The sequence below is a fragment of the Drosophila virilis genome, chromosome 5, assembly GCF_030788295.1.
Source record: "Drosophila virilis strain 15010-1051.87 chromosome 5, Dvir_AGI_RSII-ME, whole genome shotgun sequence".
NCBI classification, from domain to species: domain Eukaryota; kingdom Metazoa; phylum Arthropoda; class Insecta; order Diptera; family Drosophilidae; genus Drosophila; species Drosophila virilis.
Genome location: NC_091547.1, coordinates 8,309,862 through 8,331,422, shown reverse-complemented (window position 1 = coordinate 8,331,422; position 21,561 = coordinate 8,309,862). Strand labels below are relative to the sequence as shown.

General features: G+C 41.8%; 4 protein-coding genes across 6 annotated transcripts; 3 read left to right on the top strand and 1 right to left on the bottom strand.

The window, feature by feature from the left end:
* Positions 1-103: 103 nt before the first annotated feature.
* TAF1C-like (TATA box-binding protein-associated factor RNA polymerase I subunit C-like) lies at positions 104-3,097 on the top strand. 2 transcript variants are annotated; one of them, XM_015174622.3, is made up of 2 exons: positions 104-450; positions 506-3,097. In XM_015174622.3, exon 2 carries the CDS (start codon positions 530-532, stop codon positions 3,095-3,097), a length of 2,568 nt encoding a protein of 855 aa, XP_015030108.1. In that variant the 5' UTR covers positions 104-450; positions 506-529. The 2 variants fall into 2 exon arrangements, with proteins under 2 accessions (XP_015030108.1, XP_002050720.1); XM_002050684.4 differs by having other exon boundaries at positions 105-418.
* A 77-nt stretch (positions 3,098-3,174) lies between these two features.
* On the top strand, positions 3,175-4,692 carry LOC6624768 (uncharacterized). The gene is made up of 3 exons (XM_002050685.4): positions 3,175-3,395; positions 3,452-3,971; positions 4,031-4,692. The coding sequence occupies exons 1-3, from the start codon at positions 3,175-3,177 to the stop codon at positions 4,295-4,297; spliced, it is 1,008 nt and encodes a 335-aa protein (XP_002050721.2). The 3' UTR covers positions 4,298-4,692.
* A 352-nt stretch (positions 4,693-5,044) lies between these two features.
* Positions 5,045-5,385, bottom strand: LOC138911398 (uncharacterized). The gene has a single exon (XM_070210200.1). It carries the CDS (start codon positions 5,337-5,339, stop codon positions 5,157-5,159), a length of 183 nt encoding a protein of 60 aa, XP_070066301.1. The 5' UTR covers positions 5,340-5,385; the 3' UTR covers positions 5,045-5,156.
* Positions 5,386-6,223: 838 nt separating this feature from the next.
* Positions 6,224-21,219, top strand: Fkbp14 (peptidyl-prolyl cis-trans isomerase Fkb14). Of its 2 annotated transcripts, none has more exons than XM_015174624.3 (6): positions 6,224-6,597; positions 9,084-9,267; positions 19,667-19,712; positions 20,329-20,371; positions 20,437-20,636; positions 20,833-21,219. In XM_015174624.3, exons 2-6 carry the CDS (start codon positions 9,086-9,088, stop codon positions 21,010-21,012), a joined length of 651 nt encoding a protein of 216 aa, XP_015030110.1. In that variant the 5' UTR covers positions 6,224-6,597; positions 9,084-9,085; the 3' UTR covers positions 21,013-21,219. The 2 variants fall into 2 exon arrangements, with proteins under 2 accessions (XP_015030110.1, XP_002050723.1); XM_002050687.4 differs by having other exon boundaries at positions 6,428-6,597; positions 20,437-20,624.
* The last annotated feature ends 342 nt before the right edge of the window (positions 21,220-21,561 follow it).

Below are 21,561 nucleotides of genomic sequence, written 5' to 3'. Positions count from 1 at the left end.
CAGGGCTGGCAACAACTCATGCGATGAAGTATCGAAATGGCTGCGACCAATAATATATGTAATTTATATTAATTTTGTTATATGTTGCTGCTAATTGTAATTGTAATTTGAATGTACTTAAAATGTAATTTACATATAGTTACCAGTTGTAGAAAAAAAAAGCACCAGTCTGCCATAGCACAGAATTTGGCCAATCAAATCTCGATCAAAGTACCCATCTCTAAAAGTGCTAAGCAAAACATGCTTGTCCTGTTTTAACAAACTGCCAGTTAGTTTTTGGATTTGTGTGTGAAAACGTTGCCTTAACTAGCTAGAAATAAGGCTGGAGTTACGAAAATAACTGGCGTATCAGCAGTCAAGCGGATAAATTTTAAGAAAAATTAGCACATATCCGGCGTTATTCAAAGCGAAAAGACAGGTTTGCTGCCGTTGCGCAAATGCCCGCAACAAGTACACAAAAAACCAACAAAAAAAAACATAAATTAAAAACTTTACAAACTTGTAGATTGAGATAACCAGCTCCAACAGCATGCCCCGTAGATATACAACAAAGTTACAGCTGTCGAAGCTAAACCAAACAATCGAATCACAAAAGTCCCAACAACGCAGCGAGGCGGCAACTTCAGCCAGCGATTCGTCGTCGTCGGAGGAGGAGGAGGAGGCGGAGGGGTATGGTTCGCTGGAGGATCAACGCCAGGGCGTACCACTGCGCCATGTGCTGGAGAATACATCACATTTCACACATCCCGAACTGAACACGGGCCTGGGCCAGAACGCTGTGCCCGAACGGACGCTCAGCGTTTTTCCCAGCTGCGCGTTCACTGTGGCGCTGCCCGTGTATGTTTCCGGCCAGTCGACGCCCATTGTGGAGCCGTGCTTTCAGCGCTCGATCGCGCACGTCGAGTGGATGCGCAATGTGCACGTCTACAAGGCCAAATATCTGAGCCAGACGAGCAAGCAAAAGCAGCGCGAAAAGAAGCACGCCAATCACATATACAACATTCATTTGTACGACATGGCGGAGCAGATAGCCATGCAGGACAATACGTACTTTCGCGACAGCTATGATTATTATTATACGGGCGGCAATCTGAATCTGTTGTCGTACTCGGCTGCTGGCGTTGTGCCCAAGACGCTGGCCATGCACGTGTCCGGCGAACGGCTGCAGCACTTGAATCTATCCCAGGTGGGCGTCGAGGCGGAGCTGTGGCGTCCGCTGCATGGCGAAACGCTGGCGGGCATGTCCAGTGAGATCTTTGAGCTGATGCCCATCAGCAGCTTTCGCGTTAATCATGGCAATATGCTGTTGGCGCGTATGCTCAACGACATTGTCATCTACGAGCTAAAGCAGCTGGACAAGGAGGATGAGGAGGATGAGGCGGAGGAGGAGGAGCCCAAGTATGAGCTGTGCTGTCAGAGTAAATACAGCAGCCAGGACGGACCGTTCATAAGCGTGGCGCAGGCCATAAACAAGCCAAATACGCTGGCCATTGCTTGCCAGGATCACAGCGTGCGCTTCAAGGATATTGTCACGCAGCAGGACATCTCGAAGCACGAGGTGTGCATACTGAAGGGCATAGGCAAAACGAGCACCTGGGCACAGATGCGCGCCAGCCAGGAGCACTGCTTCCACTATGCCTGCCAGTCCGCTCTGCTGACCATCGACCTGCGCTGCGCCAATGAGGCGATTAGTCCGTGCTTCGCCAGCAGCGTGTACTCGCCGCACTGTGAGAGCTTCTCCTGTTTGGGTCGCAGCTTGAATCCAAATCTGCTGTACGTGGCCAGCAATCATAAGCTGCACTGCCTGGACATGCGTTGTCTGGGCAGAAAGGTGTCGGATCGCTCTGTGGTCACGTGGACGCATCAGATGAACTACTCGCCCACCTTCATGGATGCCATTGCGCACAATGGCAGCGAATTTGTCGCAATGAGCAGCGCCTTGACCAGCGATCAGCGTGTTTGCGAATTGAAAGGTGTCCTGGCCCAGAGCTGTACCGAGATGAGCTCCCCCTCGCTGCCCTATGAGCCGCCGCAGCTGGAGGAGGCGCTGCTGAATGCACGACTGCAGGGCTCACACGTGGACATCTATGCGGATCTCGCGGAACGCATCAAATGCTGCACCACGGGCATCAAATTTCACAGACTGGAGTACGCCATCGATGGCGCCTTTGCCCAGCTGCTCACCGCCAACAGCGTGGGCGACATTTACTGCCAGCGTGTGACGCTGCGCGATGAGCTCGAAATGCAGCGGGAACAGCGAACGGGCGGGCACACCAACGAGGCAATACTCTACTATTCCCAGCTGGTGCGTCATCATGTGACCAAAAAACTCGGCTGTACGACTGTGCAGCCGATGAGCGTGCTGCGCGAGATTATGAAATCCGATGCAGAACGTGATGTGGAGCAGGAGAAACCGCTTGTCATCGAGGATGTGAATATAGACTACGGTTTTCCAGATTCTGACACGGAATCGCTGACGGAAAGTGAAGCGGAGGGCGAGCAGCAACAGGCCACGACTAGCCAAGTGGTTGCCCAGGAGGAGACGCCGCCTGAAGATACCAAGCCAGCCCAGGAGCTGAAGGCCAAGAAGAAGGCCGTCAATCGCGGACCCTGGCAAAAGTCGGCCTACAATCTGAGCCGCTTCACAGATGTGATCAGCACGCGCCTGCTCAGCATCTGGGACATTGATGAGTTCGAACTGACCCGGGATGTGCACATCGATATGATCGACGAGAAGCTGAAGGTGGACAAGAACGAGGATGCGACCGAAGAGCGCACAGCAGCCTGGTTGCAGCAAATGCTGCAGCCCGCCCAGCTGACAGCCGATCGAACGGATGACGACGAGAAACTGGTGCCGGGCACCAAGCTACCCAAACGCTTCGAGGCATCCTATGCCGACTACAAGGAACTGATAACGGAAACAATTGAGCTCGACATCCTGACGAGCACCAAAATCGAAAAGGACATATTCAACGAAAGCCTTGCTGCGCCCTCCACATTGGCGCCGGGCGAATTCACGATCATCGAAAGCACGCCAAATGTGAATCCGACGCCGCCTGCCAAACGCCGCAAGACCAAACACGTCATGGGCTTCTAAAAGCAGGCCTAGCCTAGAACACACCACAATCCACACAAAATAAACAATATGACCAGCACCTAATCCCAAATAGTACAATGTACATATATTTTACAGATCCGTACAGAGAGTTCGTAAACATGAATTCGAGTTCACGACGTCAGCGTTCCCGCATGCCCAACTTTACCATCGGGGAGGAGAATGTGCTGAGAATGCTGACCGCCAAATACCATAAAGAGATCGAGGACAAGGCGTCCAATGCACATGTCTGGCGTGCGAAAAATCGGGCCTGGGAGAGCATTGCCGCTGAGTTTTACAAGTGAGCTTCGTTTAACTTGCTGATCAATGCGTTTCTATGCGAACCTCAAATCGCAGCAATACGCAAATCCAACGTTCGGCCGTAAAACTGAAATCCAAATACGAGACAATGAAAAAACAAAACAAGCTGCTGAATGTGTTGGTAAAAAGAGAGCCAACACAGGAAGATGCCTCGCCCAACAAAACGAACGAGCAGAGGAATACGCTGGAAGAGTCCAAGCGGCATGTGGATCAAGCTGAACAGGTTGTGATCGTGGAACAATTTAAAGCGGAAACCCAAACGGATCAGGTTATGGCCGAGGCGGAACCAGGCCCGATTGCAGCTGAAACGCGCGCCAGCGAAGGGGATCAGATCATGTCGAATGCGGAGCAGGCTATGGTCGATGCGGATCAGATCATGATCGAAGCGGTGCCGGAAAATAAGCCCATGGATGGCATCGAAACGGTTTTGACTGAGCTCAGGCCAGACTACTCCAAGATTTCAGTGCGAAGCCGCAGATCAGATGCCAATATATCCGCCAATATTGATGTCGAACGAGTGCGCGAATTTCTGCGGCAATACAAGAACCTAAACCAGGTGTGTTGCTTATCGTAGCGCATCCAGCTGTCGGCTTGGGCATAATATCTATTCCACAGGCACAACTAGCTGCGGCCAAAAGCAATGCGCCGAGTCCGGACATCGAAAAAGCAGCCCTGCATTCCAGTGAGCAGGACAACAACGAGCTGGTAAAGGAACTCAGCTTGACCCAGAGATCTTTGGCCGCACAATTCAATTATTATCGCAACATGGATATCCGAGCACAGCAGAAGCATCTGGCCGAGCTCAAGAATCTTGAGATACAGCATCAGATTTTGGAGATCGAACTTCAGATCAAGCAAAAAGAGTTGCAGAAAAATAGCTAAAGCTAATACTAATTATCTAAGGCAACTTTTGTGTGTTTACACGTGTGGGGATATCATGTATTTGTCTTGATGCATTTATTTTAATTATTATAAGTAAGCCCTCTTTTTTTTTTTAAATCAATTTCATATAAGAACTGTAAACTTAGTTTATCTACGCATATTTACACGTGCATGGATATCATGTATTTGTCCGGGATATCATGTATTTAATCTTAATGCACTTCTTTTTAAAAAGTCAGTAATGAAGCGGTTATTTTTTTTTAATAAATATGATATAAATAAGTTTACATGAAAATGTAACTCATGAATGTAGGTTTACACGCTCAGGAATATCATGTATTTAGTCTTAATGCATTTTTTTATAAATATGAACTGTAAAAAGGCCTTTTTTTAAATAATAAATAAAATGAAATATACTATAAACTGAGTTCTTTTGTTTATCTAGCATGCTTACACGATATGGAGACATGTGTAAGTGCGTTTACACGTGCATGGAAATCATGTATTTAGTCTATTAATGAATTTGTTTTAAATACGATGAGTTTATAAGGCTTTTGCAGATACGAAATTGAGTCAAGCTAGTTTCTAATGCTCATTTTGCTAGTTTACACGATGATGTAACTCTAGTATGTATGTTTACACGTGCACTGATATCATGTATTTCGTTGATCACAAATTTCTTAATTTGATTTTAAATTTATATAGAAATAAGGTCTTTTTGCCGAGTTCTCTGCAAGCAGCACCGCATGCAAGTTTACACGATGAAGTTCAAGACTTTGTTAAAAACTTTTGTTTCTTCCAAAAGGTGCAATTGTTATTTTTGTTATTATTATAGGTTTCCACTTGTATATGATATACTCTATACTCGCCATTTTGATTGGACATTGCGTTGATTGGTCGCTCGGCTCTCCGATTTGGCATCCCCACCCGAGTCGGGCTCATAGGCCGGATTAATGATACCCTCGATGCGTTCGACCACAAATCTGTGATCTCGACGTTTCAGGGCGTAAGCCTCCGGAGGATTCTGTAGCTCCTGCAGCATTTTTCGATTCGATTCGATTCGAGAAAAAACAACCGACGCGCTGCGATTTAATTTACAACTGGCAGCTAATTAAATTGATTTCGCGAAATTCTAATTGATTTGCGATGAACAATCGCATTCATTGGGGCGTAAAATGACCCCTAGAGTAATGGGTTTTATTTTTGTCGGAATTCGTGGGGCGCACCCACGTTCGCATAGAGATAATATATACTGCGGACTTATCCACCTATATATATATGTTAAGATAATAGAGATTAGAGTTAATAATATTACTTTGAATTTAATTATTGACACATGTTTTATGTTTAACTGAAAAACATGAAAATTAATTGATTTTAGCTCCGCCCACTTGGCTCTAGCGCATGCGTCTTCGGGGGCGTGGTTTTCGTGAAATGCTTAGCAACATGCATGTCGGCTGCCCAGCAACATGTTGCCAGCAACATGCTTGCAGCATCCTTGTCGCAAACGAGCTGCCCAGCTAACAGTTAACATTGTAGCTAAGCGCGAGCAGGTTGTGCGTCTGATCTCTATCCTAATTTCGTTTTTGTTTCTGGTTTTTTGGAAACTAAAAATACTTTTATACAAATATTTCATATTCGTTTGTAAGAAGAAACATCAATGTAAGTTTAACGATTTTTATTTAAAAAGCAAATCAATTAATGTGTTATATTATTTTAAATGCAGAGTTTTGCTCTCTCGCGCTCTCTCTCTCTCTCCCTCTCTCAAATAAACACTTCCGAGTGTGTTAAAAGTCAAACTTTTTCAGAATATTTTCTTAATATCCTTTTATTTTCCAACATTCTGTCGCTTTATGCCATTCACAACACTATTCAAGTAATATAACAGTTTGCTGTCACAGTTGTTAAAAATTCGGCCCCACAATTAAGAGCGCCCAAATTATATCGCTTACCGCGAACCGCTCGAGTGCTGCGCGAGTTGCTTTGATTACGTGGACAAGTGTTTGGCTGCGGCGCGCTCTCGCTATCTGTTGCTCCGTCTCGCTCTCGATCAGTCGGTTTTTGGTGCAGCTGTATTGGTGTTGACGTCGACTGCGGCAGACCATACGCTGCGACACGCTCGCAAAGCTCTACGCTGCATATAGTAAACTGCGACGCCGTCGTCAAAATTCCAACAGTTGCCTTGCGCACATCGATCGTAGCAGTTGTGCCCGTTGCTTAGCGCCGTTTGCTCTTTGCTCGCCGTGTTTATATCCGGGACTAATTGAGTGGAATACACAAGTAAATAAGCAAAACAAAAGGTATAAACAAACTTAACTATTTAATAGACAATGTGTGACTGTGTGTGTTTGTGTGTGTGTGCGTGTGTGCATAAAAAATGCAGTTAATTGGAAGTAAAACGCAAATGATACAAAATGAAAGCGTGTACTTTGGCTAGCTGGCGTGTCTTTTTCATTCATATTCACATCGTGTTGTACACATCAGCGAATGTCGCGGCACAGCGGAAACCAAAGAGAGCGATCGCACATAGGGCAGGGGGCGGGCGCGGTGTGAGCCACGAAGACGTTCCAGCCGAAGAAAACTTAACGAAACTGAGCATAAAACTTAACTCAACAGCGCTTATCTCCCGGCCGGCCTAAAAACGGTTGTCGCTGCGACTGTTGTTGTTGTTTTTGTTGTTGTTGTTGTTGTAGCGTTGTTGTCGTGTGCAGCTAATCACAATTTGTTTGTTGTTTTACTTAGTTGCTGTTTTTTGCTTTTTACTGTCTTATGGAAAAACTCATGACGTGTGCCCCTTGCTGTTGTCAGCAAAGTTTTCATCTCATTAACGTTCAGTTGCAAATTATTTAGTCGAGTCATTGCATTTGCCCAGGTGGGCTAACTAACGGTTCGGGCGACAGTTCAACGAACCAGGCTTTAAAATGAGCTCTCAAATCAAACAAACCAAAAAAAAAAAAAAAAAAAAAACAAAGTAAAAGACAAGAGCAAAGCAACAAAGACAAGGTGGCAACACGCAACTGGTTTTGCTGTAAACGCCCAAAAAAAAAAACAAAAAGAAGAAGAAGCAACAACAACGAAACACGAAAGCAGAGGCTAATTCCCCAAGCCGAACATTCAATACGCTCTAGACTTGCATTCAATATATAAGTTTTGTTTGTGTTGGATGTTTATTCTTTCGAAATCTTGGATTTCTCGCTATGATAAATATTTGTAGTCTAAAAGAAATGCTTCCGATATTAAAAAACTTCCCCTGAAATATGAAAATTTCATTTCTTTATTTCTATCTTCTGACCCAGTCTTATAGCTATTTTGAAGTATTTGTCGCTTCGCTTCCTTATCAGGTTTCAAGCAATCGCCACAAATGAGAAGATAAAATATACCATCTTGTAGTATGAGAGAAGAACAACTACACAACTTTTGTGTAAATATTTTTACCAAAGATTTTGGCTTTGCATATATAGAAGTTCTTTCCTCAAAAAAAAAACTTGCTATAATAGAAGAGCCTATCAGAAAGTTGAAATGAATGAAGAATTTAACTAAAAGATCAACTGAGTATGTCGACATATTAAAGATTGAAGTACACACTGCACTGCATATTCGTATAACACTGCTCGTAGGGCATCTAAAGAGAAGTTTAAAAGCAAAGAGCAAACGCAGAAGCGATCTAGAAGAGAGTCAAGATGTTAATTGTGCCGTTACCATCTCGGCCCAATGTGCGGTCTTTGATTAGTGAAAGTTTTGTATCTCGAGTTGTTGTTGCTGTTATTGTTGTTGTTGTCATTCATAGAGCTTATTTATTGCAAATCATTTTCTTGAAAACGCTTTCTTCCAAAGCGCATAAATCTTTCGAATGGCCCATTGAAAATGCCCAACTTGTCCAATTCCCAACTTTCATTTGCAATTTCGAAACACCTACACAACAAAAAAAAAACAAACAAAAAAAACAAGTAAAAAAACAACAAAAAACAAACAAAAACGAACTATTTAAAATGACGAGTTTTCGAAATCGAAATGGTGCTTCCCATCCCAAGCCCCATTATGGTCATCGTCACCTTTTGCGATTTGCGGACATTACGCATACGCACCGTTAATACACACACAACACAACACACTCAACACGCTCACACACACACACACACGTTCACAGCAATAATTTGCAATTTTGGCATTGCGTAATCCTCTGCAATTGGATAAAACCTGAAGCGAGCTTCAGATTTGCATAATATACAATTTGTTCACTCTTTACTCATCTGTTTTTTTTTTTTTTAATTATTTCAACTTTACACTGTGTGCACCTCTTTTTTAATTGGCGCACAGTTTTCAGCTCTTGATTGAATTGTGTAATCTTTAATAATTTGTGTAACCAACTTTGCTCGAAGCTTGAACTAGTTCATATAGAAGTTCAGCCAATTGTAAAGCATGTAAAGAAGTGCAACTCAATTGGGTCAACTCAATTTTCAAAACGTCAAAAAAGCTAAGAGCTTAATAATATAGATTTACTTAAGCTTTTTTTTGATATTTAGTCAAAAGGTTCGCTCTCAGCATTAATGAGCTTTAAGCATACTTTTATTCCGATTAAATATTAATGAGTATTTACTTAAAATTGCTGAGAAAAATGCCCTTAAAGCTTTAATGAGCTGTCAAAGCTCCCCTAGAAATTCTTTTAATTTCTGAAAAAAGCTTTCTTTGTTGTATTTTAAATATTTGATTAAATGTGCTTGAAGCTTTAATGTGCTTTCCATGCTCCGTTTTGCTCTATTAATTGTATTTCCTTTCTCACTTGCAGCCATGTTGAAGTCAATTGTTTTCTCCTGCCTCCTGGTGGCCTTCAGCGGCGTACACTGCAGCGAACTGAAAGTGGATGTGATCAGCAAACCAGAGATTTGTGATCAGAAAACAAAGAGTGGCGATTCCCTCACCATGCACTACACTGGCACCCTGCAGGCCGATGGCAAGAAGTTTGATTCAAGGTGAGTTTCACAACACTTTTGAATGCCACGAGTTCAGGCAAGTTAAAGCCCACAGCTGTTAAACAACACTGTTAAAACTGTAAACTCATATTTGCATGCACGTACACACAAGCACATAAATATGTAGCACACACACACAAACACACACACGCACGGCGGGGATTAAGCATGTGCCGCATAGGCCTCGATGGCGGCTCATTGTCGTAAATTAGACGCCAACTGATAAGCGATCTCAATTGTTGGCCAGCATTTTGAATGCGCTTCTTTTTTGACCTCTGTTGCATGTGGCTTTGTTTGTTGCTGCTGCTGCAGCGTCACGTCCACCTCAATTGTGGCCGCTGCAGTTGTTGCACAGCTGCTTCTCTTGCGCCCCATAAAGACAGAAATTCATAATAAGTACACATTATGTGCCTGATAGACACATGTTGAAATATTCGACGGAACAGTTGTTAACTCCAAAGCGTTTGCTCTCTAAAGAGACTGTTTTACATTCCTTTTGTGCACCATCCTTAAAGGTTATGTATGGATAGAAGCATGCACGTCTACCAAAAGAAAGAAGCTAGTTAAGTTTCTTTTTGTACATTTGAACAAGCCATCCTTGCAGTTTGTTATTTCTCTCTTGGAGAGTGCTAGTTTTTCATTTCTTCTTTGTACCTCATCCTTAAACGTTTTAATACAGCAGACACTTATTTTCCCTTTCTCTTTTAACTAGATGTAATTGTGGTTCCACTCTGTCTATATATATATATTCTCCTTAACTTTTGCCTGGTTTCTTGTTAAACACGAATTTATTCTACTTTATTTAAATTGAGTTCTAAAGCTTGCCTTATTTAAGAGCTCAATTTATTGCCACAGGCAAAGCCAATTAAAGTCCAACTCTTTACAGAGTATAAATTTTCGCTTCAACCTAAGTACTTGTGGGCATACCCCGTTTTCACTTCCCCCAACCCCGTTGAATGCTATTTCTATATTAAGAATATAATCAATTTCGGTTGCCGTTGCAATCGCTTCATTATCAATTTCATTCTTATCGTGTTAATATGAATAAACTAGCAGAAACAATAAAAATAAAAAAAAAATAGAAACAAAATCTGGTTCAAATACAATATGTGTCATGTTTTTTACATATACGAGGCGGAGATAAGCGTAAGTTGAGCTCAACATTTTGGGCTCGTTTGATATTTGTAGAATATTAATAAATAAATAAATAAATTGTTGTGACAGAGCGTTAAAATGATTAACAAATGGAAATATGTGACATCATAGTTGACTCTTCAAATGAATGCCTAATTTATGATTGGGATCTGACTAATTTGGCAAGTTTTTAATTTTATTTTGTTTCCCCAACTCTAAATATATATAGTTATATAGTGAAAACGGATAAATATGTATTGTATATAAGTTCGATAGACTTTTTTAATGTTTCGAAATATGAATCTTGAGAAACTTTTCCCACTGATCTATCATTGCGAACTATTCGAACTGGGAGACTATCGAAGGCCTTAAATTTTGGTATGTGGACTTCTGCAAATATATTAGAAGAAACTTTTGTTTAACTCTGTCCATTAAGATTAAAACCTTAAAACTTTAAGGTATTTTTCATTTGATTTTATGCCTGGACATAATAATATTTATTTTGATTTGCCTAACAAGGTCAAAATGGAGTCTTTTGTGCAGGAAATCGTTTTTATAATACGATTTTAGCACATATGCTAAACAAAATTGTGAATGTCTAGTTCTGTTTTTACCTGGCCAAACACACACACACACACGTGCACAGCTGAAGTGTGCGAGTCACAAATTATGTGAAAGTTTGTGCCGAAAGTTTGGAATTGCTGTTTAATTTAGCGTGCTGCCAACTCGGCTCTCGACCCGAACACTAACTCAATCAGTGCTCAGTCAGGGCTGTTCCCACAAGATGTCCTTTTTTGTCACCCCACGCACTCGTCGACCCCCTCGCCCCCTCCCCTCCCCTCCTCGCCCCCTGTGCAGCCAGCCACTTGTTGCTGAAGTCAACATTTTGCTAAATTGCGCCCATACTCTGGACTTTCATTTTGGCTTAAATGCCTCGCCGCACTTAACCCAAGCGACAGGCACTTTGCCAGCCCCGAGTGCAGCCGGCGAAGGACGCTTTGCCAGGACGAACGACAGCTACCAGTTGTGTATGCAAAAATTCTTTGGCAACAGTGTAGCCTGAAGCGTTGAATACGCTGCTTAACTTAAGAGTTTTTTATTATTTTTTTTTGTTCTGTCTTTTATTTTCCTGCGAATCTCTGTTGAGCCAACAACGCCGGAAATTAGCTACCTGCTAGCTGCTTGTGGCGCCTGAGTGCTTGCCACGGCATTCTTTTTTCAAACCCAACCCCATCTGCTAATTAAGCTGCAGATAGCTAAATGAAAGGGCTTAAGCTTAAGGCTGGCAGATATAGACGCTCGCTCTTTGTGCATTTGACAAGCGTCTAAATGGCAGCTCAATTGCCCATTGAAGTGCCATTTGCAGGCAGCAGTTGAATGCTTCTTTATGCCCCTTGAATAGCATAACATTTTTTGACATGGAGCAGATGTAAGGTATTCAAAATTGTTGCTGCACTACGAGATGCTGTTTGAGCTCAGCTGAGCTGAGTCCTTATTTAAATGAACAAAGTGAACCACCTGTGAATCGGTTCATTCGAAAAAAATTATGTAAATATCGGTTCGACTGTCAAATACTCTGTAGTCTAAGTTAGTTTTGTCTGCAGACCAAATTTCAGCTCTATCGCTCAAGTATTTGCCGAGTTATAGGTCTGTGAACCATTTGTGAACTAGTTCCTTGATTGCAAAATGTATTTAAATCCATGAGAACTGCAAACTGTTGCTCGACTGAGATCTAGTTTCAGTTTATCTATCTATATACCAAGTTTCAGCCGTATTGGTCAAGTATTTGCCGAGTTATTGGACTGTGAACCACTTGTGAACTAGTTCTTTGCCCTGAAAATGATCTAAATATGTTGCTTGACTGAGAGCTAGTTTTTAGTTAATCTGAGCAGAGAGAAGGCACAAATCAAACATCAGGTCTATATCTATGCTATTACTTTTTGGGGAATCAAGCTGAACCAACGTGAACTAGTTCATATACTTGATTGTTTAATGATTTTTATTATTATTTTTGGCACTATATTATAATGGAAGAAAGGGAGAGTTTTGAATAGTAGAGACCAAGACTGCCTGAGTCCTCTCCATAAATTCGAGACCGAATTCTCGTTGTTCAGTTCCCTGAACTACTAGATCATTCTGATTGATACTGATTCCAATTGAGTTCTCTAATTGTTCAAAAAAAACCCCCTGTAAAATAATCGAAAATGTGTCCAAAGCACACACAGACAGATTAAAACGTTCTTCAATTAGAATAGGTTTCATTATGGAAAAATAATTGTAGCGTACAGTTTGTGTCCTTATTGCATACGTGCCTGGCTGGGCATAAAAAGGATTATATGGTACAGGGCGTTCCTTGGCCCAACTAATTTCATTTGGCGACTTTTCTTTGAGCATCTTTTAAGGTACACTGCAATTAAAATGGCCGCAGTTGCTGCGCATTTGCTCAATAAGTTATTCAATAATGAGCGCAGAGCGAGTCCTGTCACGTGCCTGCCGCCTTTTATTTTCATTGTTGCAGCCTGACATTCAGCCTGGTCTGGCGTCCAGGAGTTACCTACTCGTCCACCTGTCATTTGCCACTGCCTTGTCACGTGCGCCCACACTTTGTCAATGGAGCTGTTGCTGCTCCTCTTTCTGTTGCTGCTCCTGTTTCACGGCAGCACAAGCACGACATCTACGGCGACCAGCCTTTGACCCGCAAACCTTCATTTGGCTGGCATAAATAATGCAAACGTCCCGCTATATTCTAATCAGCCTGACGCGCAACATGAGCAGCTCACCCCTCGCCCGCCCACACTTATGATATATGTGCTTATGTGGAGCAGCGTTGGGTTCTCACAACTCTTGCCACGCCTATTTTTTTTTTTTTGGTAAGCCAAACCCTTCCAAGAGTCACATCGCACACTCCACTCGCGAGACATTGTTGTCATTGTGCACGAAAAATTAATTTGTTAGCTGCTGCATGCAAAATTTGATACTTTCTTAAAGTTGTTGGCAACTAGAGCTACGCAAGAGTTGGCTAGCAAAATGTTGAGATACGCTTGCCAAGACGAGAATTTCGCTGAGGGACGTGCTTCAAATGAATTATAATAATGTAAACCTTATACGAAATTCTATATTTAAAGAAATATTATGAACAACAAAAAGAAGTTAGATAAGTCAAATGCCAGACAGACAGAAAGGAATATCTACTTGCACAATAACTGCCCAATGGCAAAGTAGTTTCTGCAGGTTTGTTTGAATTTATCGCGCATACGCCGCGTTGCAGCTCAAACTGCAAATGGAAGCGAGAGAGAGAGAGGGATGCGGCAGGGTTTTTTTTTATAACTGCAACTTGTGCAACGGATCGCATCTTGTAGCCCATTAAAATTGCAATTTGCAACTGAAAATAAGGGTATACACAAGCACAACGGCAAACTTGCAGCATGTTGCACGAACATAATTTGACAACAGGCAGACAGTCCGCCCGACCAGCCCCCCCGGCGTCTCACCCAATCTTTTATAGTCATATCTTAGGCGCTGTCGTCGTCGTCGTCGTCATGATTTGTATGTGGCAGCAACGTTGAGTGCGTCAAGTGCAACTTAATGTCCAAAAGCGGAGCGCATAAAAATAAGGAAAAAGAGCTGAAAATGAAATAACTCGAAATGCTGCGAAGTGAAAGTTTTTTTTTAGGCGCAAAGCCATTAGCCAAGGCAGACAACCTTGACTGTCACCAGAGTCTCCAGTTCGTTGGAGCTTCGCTTTTTTTGCGCTCCACTCGACAATTAGTGCGGCCAACAGGAAAGGATAGAAAAATGCATTTGGCCCTGACGCGCTTCCACACAACGCCGCAATCTTTTGAGCTCGAGTGGAGACGATCTGTTGCCCGCCTTGGCATCAATTTGCAGAGGAAACACTTATGACTGCTTAATGATCGGTGGTTCAGTTGGGGGTGTGTGTTTGAGTGTGGGCAACGACTTTATCTACATGCATGCCACTAAATCTAAAGCTCATTACCATATGAAGCAATCAGTTAAAGTTGCTGTGCAGCACAGTCTGCCGTGTGTGCACAGTGGGCCGAATTGGTTTTCCCTGCCTCAAAATTGTGGAACTATAAAAACAATCTGATATTTAAGTTTAGTTGAACTTTGAGCTTGTGAGCTTGGCGGGCTTTTAAGCTACTGCCAGTTGTGCCTTGGAATATAAGTATTTTGTGTGGTTGAGCTTTGAGCTCTAAGTTTTTCTTTTTAGTATCAAGCACACTAATTAACTGTCCTTGAATTGGTATTGCTAAGCTTTTAAGTTGTTGCAGGTTAAGCTTTCAAGTGTTTGTTGTGCGTAGACAAATGCACGGTCTACAGTTTGTGAAAAGTGGGTCGGCAAAGCTTTCCTTAACACAGAATTTTGTAAATAAAACAGGGAGATAACCTCGATGTTTTAGCGAGCTTTAATTGAGATTCAATTGCTTTTGAGGTTCACTTAAAGCTCTCATGAGCTTTTCAGCTAGCTGAATAAAAAGCTTAGATATAAATCAAAATTGTATGCAACAAATTTGCGTGCTCTCAGCCCACTGTGCCAAGTCATGCCCCTAAGGGGCAGCTGCTGGAGACGCGCCTGGCTTTTCGATTTCTTTTTTGCAAGCAAAAAAAAAAAAAAAATAAGAAGAAATTGCCAAACGTCTTCAGTTGCTGCGCACATTCGTAGATAGCTTAAATAATTAATGTGCCTGCTGCAAAATGTACTTGCACAATTTTTTGTATTTTTGTGACTGCTTCAAAAATGTACAAGCAGGCTGCAACAATTCTTATAGGTGGCACGTGATGCTGCCGCGCACAGCAGGCGCATAAATTTTGCGCCACCAAAAACTTCACCAGCTGCGAATTGTTCGCACATTGACCAAAACCCCAAAGAGTCCCAAGAAACCGACTCTGACATGTTGCGCCATGTTGCAGCATTAATCGCTGGGTTTGCCGCCTCGGTGGCAACTTGTCGCTTGAGGTTTTCTTTTTTACTCCTGCCGAAGAGTACGCATATTTGATTTTATAACTTCGGACAACGACGCACATAAAAACGAGGTCATCAATGGGCCAAACCACCCGGACAGCAGCCAAAGGATTCAATTTGATTGGATTGAATGTCGGCAAAGTGTGCAGCAAGTGGCTTGGCATGATTTACCAGCCCAAGAAACACCAACCCTACGCTACCCTCGCCAGGCAGTGTATCGGGCTTGGGAATCACGTAATGGTTAAAACGAATGTTTTTTTTTTTTTTTGCCTACTCTCTCTACGCTCTTTTTTTTTTTCTGCCCATTGAGCTGCATTTTAAATGCCCATCGAATGCATAAAAATTCCAATGGCAATGCCCGTGGCTCGCCATCCGAATGAAATCGAAACTTATTAAATATTTAGTGATACCTCCAGCTCCTGCTACAGCCAGCCGACAAAAAAAAATGAGTTTACATTTGTTGTTTGACTTTATGATAATGTGCAGCACACCAAAAAAAAAGAAAAAAGAGAGGCAAAACCAAAGTCACGCAAATCGGCAACATTTACGCAACATTTGTTGCACAAGTTTTCAGTTCTTGTTGTAAGCGCCTGTTTGTTCAGTTTCTGGCAAAAAAACACCTGTGCCATCAGGTGCTCGCTACTCGCCCGTCATTTCCACTGGTTCAAGCTGACCTTTTGTTTGGCATTGCATCAGTTGCGGCGCATCATCAATTTTGCATGCCTGGGGACAGTGTGTGTGTGCAGGCGCAGCGGATACGACTACGGATCTGGACATGTGTATGCGAGTTGACTGGAAAAATCAACACGTTTAAACGATTTTATTAATTTATTTAACGCACGGCGCAAACTCTTAAACGCTTTAATTGAAGCCTAATGATTTGTAAAATGTCAACTGCAAAGGGCCTTAAAGCTGTTCAGAGCTAACAAATCGCTAGGCCTTTGAGCTATTAAGCTGAGTATTTGAGCAATTGGTATATTATTTAATATCATTTGTAAAACTCTTCGAAATAGCTAAGTTTCTGCAAGTTGTGTGAGAGTATAAAATGTAAATTAGAAGGAGAAGTTAGCGAATTTTAATATAGATATAGATTCTAGCTCAGCATCAACAGCCGAGTTGTTCGTCTGTTCCTCCGTTCCCCTGTCTATTTCCATGTGAATCGGTCTCTCACTCTTAAAGCTATCCTCTTGCAACCTTGCATAGATCCAAAGGGACGATCGGTTGAAAAGTAGCTTCTTGTATGCAAAGCGGTTTGTTCAATCAAATATCTTGACCAAGTTTCACTTTGCTTCCCACATATATATGAAAAATATTATTAACATCGGACTATTATAAAGCATAGCTTCCATAGGAATAATTGGAGCAAAAGCAGCTTCTTGTTTGGTAAATATTCAAACTCATGCATTTACGAGCTTCACTCCGCTCACCCAACTGCAAGGGTATTAAATCTACAAACATTGGAAAGTAGCTAAATTCATTTAGTCCAACTAATGTGCTGTATATTATATTTTTTTCTAGTATCGTAGTCGAGTTATATGTTTGATTGCTTCAGCTCAATTTGCGAATAGCTCAAATCGCTTTTAGCCTTGAGCAAATCCACTTTTTCCCTGCCTCGCCTCCATGCATAACAATTAACATTGATCAACGGCATAAATAAACGCAAATGTGTAACATTTATTGCCGTAAATCGCATAAATTAGCCGGATACGCAGCAGGATCCCAATCCCAAACCCAAACCGAGAAAAATCCACAATCCTCCCAATCACCTGTGCGTGCTGAGTCAGAGCGGGTCTCTCCCCCTCTCCCTCTCTCTCTCGGCCTCTCGACAGACACATGTGAGGTGCTATAAAATTTTCACATATTACTAGAAATTCATGGAAAATAATGCAATAAAAATTCACAGCCAAGCGTCGAGTCGCGGCTACGTTTGTGGGGGGGACCCCCTGACTATGTCTTAAGGGTCGTAATCCCCCCCGCCTCGACACACACACACACACACACATGTGAAGTGCCCGGCGTGTTGTGTATTCCTGCTTGACATTTGGCATCCTTTTTGTGCCCTAAGCGCGAGAGTATCTGGAATTTGTTGTGTGATTTGTAACGCATCTTAGTTAATGTAATCCCTATTTGTTAAAAGTTAATTTCTTAAAAGACGTTTGGATATTTAAAATTGTTTATCAATTACTAAAAAGATGTTTAATAACATTTGTTGTATATTTAATATTTGAAAGAAAAATCATAAGAAATGTTTTTCATATTTTTTTTCCAACACTCGACTTTGTTGCCTGCAAGAGCATTTGTCCATCGGCTAGGCTTGGCCTTGCCTGATTTTTATTTTTACATGTTTACCCAGACAAATTTTGTACGGTTTTTTATTTCATCAAGAGATTTGCAGCACTTGAGCAGCGCGAAAGCCACAAGCTGTCGGCCGGGTGGTTGGGTTAGGGGTAAGAGACACAAGGGCGACGAGGACGAGGACACTTTGGTTACGCTCCAACTCCTTGGCGCACTTGAGGTAGCACTTTTTCGGTTGGTTGGATTATTCCGCGGGCACCGCCAATCCGCATGCCATCATCATGAGCCGGCACAACTTGTGATTCCCAAACAAACAAACAAACAAACAGAACATGTAAAATATGTAAAAATGCTTGCAAAATGCCCAAGAGATGCACATAAAATATTTAACAGACAACAACAAAACAAGCGACTGTTTGCAACACGGCTTGGATGGGGAAAGGGGAAGGGGGAGAGGAGGGGCACAGGGATTGATGGGCGCAAAGGCATTTGTAGAAAACTTTTGTCAGCCCAAAAGTGTCGTCATGCGGGTATCCTGCATCGCCTTGTTAATCATTTGTTGTGCTTGTTGCAATAATCTATAACACGCCCCCTTCCGGCGCCCCTTTGGCTCATTAAAAAATGATCGTCAACTGGGGGGCATACGCCAAAGGCCATAGAGGGTAACGCAAGTTTCAACAACAGACAAAGTCGCAAAGTTTTTCAAATACAAACAACAAAAGACATACTGAAAGTTTCCTCAGGCAAGGCCCAAATGACGCATTTTCAATGGCAAGTTCGTATCGCCAGGGAATACCTGGGTTGGGAGGAAGAGAGAGCGGGAGGGGGGGGGGGGCATATATTATTGACTTACAAGCGAAACAAAATCAAAGTTAAACTTGCTCAGAATCTGCATAAATTAGAAGTGACAAAAAATTACAAGACTTAAAAATTGCATTTTGAATCGCATTGAAATCGTGATTTTTGAGCAAATCTCCTAAGTTTTAAGAGCTACTCTTTAAATTTCTAGAATAATATCTTTAAGTTAAAAGTATCTTTCATTTTATAGTTTTCGCTATCGCGAGCTGCAACTGTAGGTTCAGGGTATTCCCTAGTCGAAAACTCCCGACTAAAAAAAAAACCCATATATATATATACAATTTCAATCTCTACAATCTCTGCGCTTGCCTTTCTTTATAAAGTATATCGGATATTTCTGTATTAAACTTCTCCTCTTCTCTCTCTTGATTTCCTACAACTTGTTCTCTGCCTTTTGACTGTCTTTTGTTTATATTGAAAGCCAGCCTCTATATATTCCATATTCATGTTTAGCATTACATTTTCTAATGTTCTACTTTAAAACCCATCCATATTGCCCTCACACTCGTAAACCGGATATAATAATCATCAAATGATCTGCCTACTTCATTGCAACTGTGCCACATCATACATCATGCTCAAGTCTCCCCCCCTTGTGGGTAGGGGGGGGGAGGGTTTCATGCATACCTGAACAGCTGATTATGATGAGTCGGATAGGGGGCAGGGGGTCTGTTATTTTCCATTCGCCAGGAATGTCCTCTTTTTATTTCTGTGCGTTACAAATTAAAGTAATTCGCTTAACTTAAGCCGTGTCGTGAAACAGGACCATCAAACAAATAATTTCGCGAACGTTTTTACAACCCATGCCACGCCCCCCGCCCTGCGCCCAAATCCCAAACCCGCGTCCACCCCAAGCAGACATAAAAAATGATGTATTGTTTTAAAATGTGTTTTTTTTTCTCGCGCTGTGGCTTGCCTCTTGATTATGTGCGAACTGCAGCCAGTTGACGGTGTGTGTGTGTGTGTGTGTGTGTGTGTGTGTGTACTCCTGCCAGCTCCCTCCCCTCACCAAAAACAAAAACAAAAAAAAACAACAAGCTCCACTTGAAACTTTGCGACTAACAAGCGTCTAACAATTTGCCTGCGACTCTGCTCATCTCACTCGACGCTTCTCTCTTTTTATTACAGCTTCGACCGCGACCAGCCCTTCACATTCCAATTGGGCGCCGGCCAGGTGAGTTGAACTGTTCAGTTGAATGCCACATTTGGGGCAAGCACTGTTCCTATAGATACATAAATTGGGCACAAAAGAAATCCGATTTTGTTAGACTTATGACAGTTGAGCATTAGAGAGTATATGAAAAAAAGGATAAGTTAAGCGCTATAGAAAACTATTTAACAGAGGGCAGAGTTTACGATTTTAAAGAAATATATGTACATTCAATTTTTTAAGATTTTTAGAACATATTTTTTGTATAATTGTAATATAAACATCTCTATGAAGGTATACAAATTAGACTTTTTATCTAGCGCAATAGAAATTATTTCAAAAAACAGAGAGAAGAATTTCTTATAATAGTATCTTTTCAAAAAGTATTTGTATCCAGTTCTATAATTTTTCTAAAAAGCTTCTCGTACTTTCTCTTGCTATAAACAAATAGATTATTTAAAATTTTAATTCATGCTGAAACTTAAGTTAAGCTAAATAGGAAAAAGAAGAAAGTTTGAAAGTGAAGCAAGTTAAGTGTAGAAATTCCTTTTGGAAAGACTGTTTTCTAGGATCGTCTAAATATATTCTCCATTTTCATCTTAAGTAATTTTAAATCTAATAATATTATTCCCATTCACAGGTGATTAAGGGCTGGGACCAGGGTCTGCTGGACATGTGTGTGGGTAAGTTCTCTATAAATATCTCTATTAAGTATCCCCTATAAATCTGAATTTCCTTTGTTTGTTAGGTGAGAAGCGTAAGCTGACAATTCCGCCACAGTTGGGCTATGGTGATCAGGGTGCTGGCAATGTGATTCCACCGAAGGCCACTCTGGTCTTTGAGGTGGAGCTGATCAACATTGGCAACGCGCCGCCGACCACAAATGTGTTCAAGGAGATCGACGAGAACGCCGACAAGCAGCTGAGCCGCGAAGAGGTAATCGTCTATGTATGGATCGCACTTTTATCATTTTATTTATACTACACTCTATGTATATATATATATATGTGTATATATGTGATATATCCGTGGGTATCGGTTCGTTACTAACCTCATTCTTCACTTTTTTATTTTTACTATTTTTTAAATCATATTCCTAACTTGTTCTTATTACTTATTTTTTGCACTTAACTCACCTGCTCAGGTTAGCGAATATCTGAAGAAACAAATGACTGCCGTGGAGGGCCAGGACTCCGATGAGCTGAAGAACATGCTGCAGGAGAACGACAAGCTGGTCGAGGAGATATTCCAGCATGAGGACAAGGACAAGAACGGTTTCATCTCGCACGATGAGTTCTCCGGTCCCAAGCATGACGAGCTCTAAGGCTGAGGCTAGGACAAGTGCTTAAGTTATATCTATCTATAACTACCTATGTATAAATATCACAAACAACAACAACAACAACAACAACAGCGACACGCGACACATCAACAGACAACATTAACAACATACATATTCAAAACTAAGAACGAGTGGACTGATGCCCCTTGAAATACAGCCCCCCCCCTGAATAGGGGCGCTTTTAGTATACCCTCCCTCTCTCTATTTGGCAACATCATTCATATTTGTATATACATAAAATATCATATGTATAGAGTGTTAGGCAATTTGTAAAACAACTCTCTTCCACAATTTGTCGATTCTGTGACCCGGTTTATGCACTCTGGGTGAATGCTCAAAATACCCTTCTTCTAGGCCGTAGTTTAAATAATGTAAGGTACACCAGCAAAATGAAGGGTAGAATATGCGTTATATATCTTTTTTATATACATTTATAGGTTGTTATATTAAAGTTTGTAACTTATTTGTGTGTGAGTGTTGTGTCTGCCAACTGTGGATGAAACAATTAACATTTTTAAAAATTGTGAGCAC

Coding starts and splice junctions, on each gene's coding strand:
- LOC138911398 (XM_070210200.1), bottom strand. CDS start 5,339: ATGCTGCAGGAGCTACAGAATCCTCCGGAGGCTTACGCCCTGAAACGT.
- LOC6624768 (XM_002050685.4), top strand. CDS start 3,175: ATGTACATATATTTTACAGATCCGTACAGAGAGTTCGTAAACATGAAT. Junction 3,396..3,451: donor ATTGCCGCTGAGTTTTACAA/GTGAGCTTCGTT, acceptor CTCAAATCGCAG/CAATACGCAAATCCAACGTT. Junction 3,972..4,030: donor AATACAAGAACCTAAACCAG/GTGTGTTGCTTA, acceptor TCTATTCCACAG/GCACAACTAGCTGCGGCCAA.
- Fkbp14 (XM_015174624.3), top strand. CDS start 9,086: ATGTTGAAGTCAATTGTTTTCTCCTGCCTCCTGGTGGCCTTCAGCGGC. Junction 9,268..19,666: donor GGCAAGAAGTTTGATTCAAG/GTGAGTTTCACA, acceptor TTTTTATTACAG/CTTCGACCGCGACCAGCCCT. Junction 19,713..20,328: donor TCCAATTGGGCGCCGGCCAG/GTGAGTTGAACT, acceptor TCCCATTCACAG/GTGATTAAGGGCTGGGACCA.
- TAF1C-like (XM_015174622.3), top strand. CDS start 530: ATGCCCCGTAGATATACAACAAAGTTACAGCTGTCGAAGCTAAACCAA.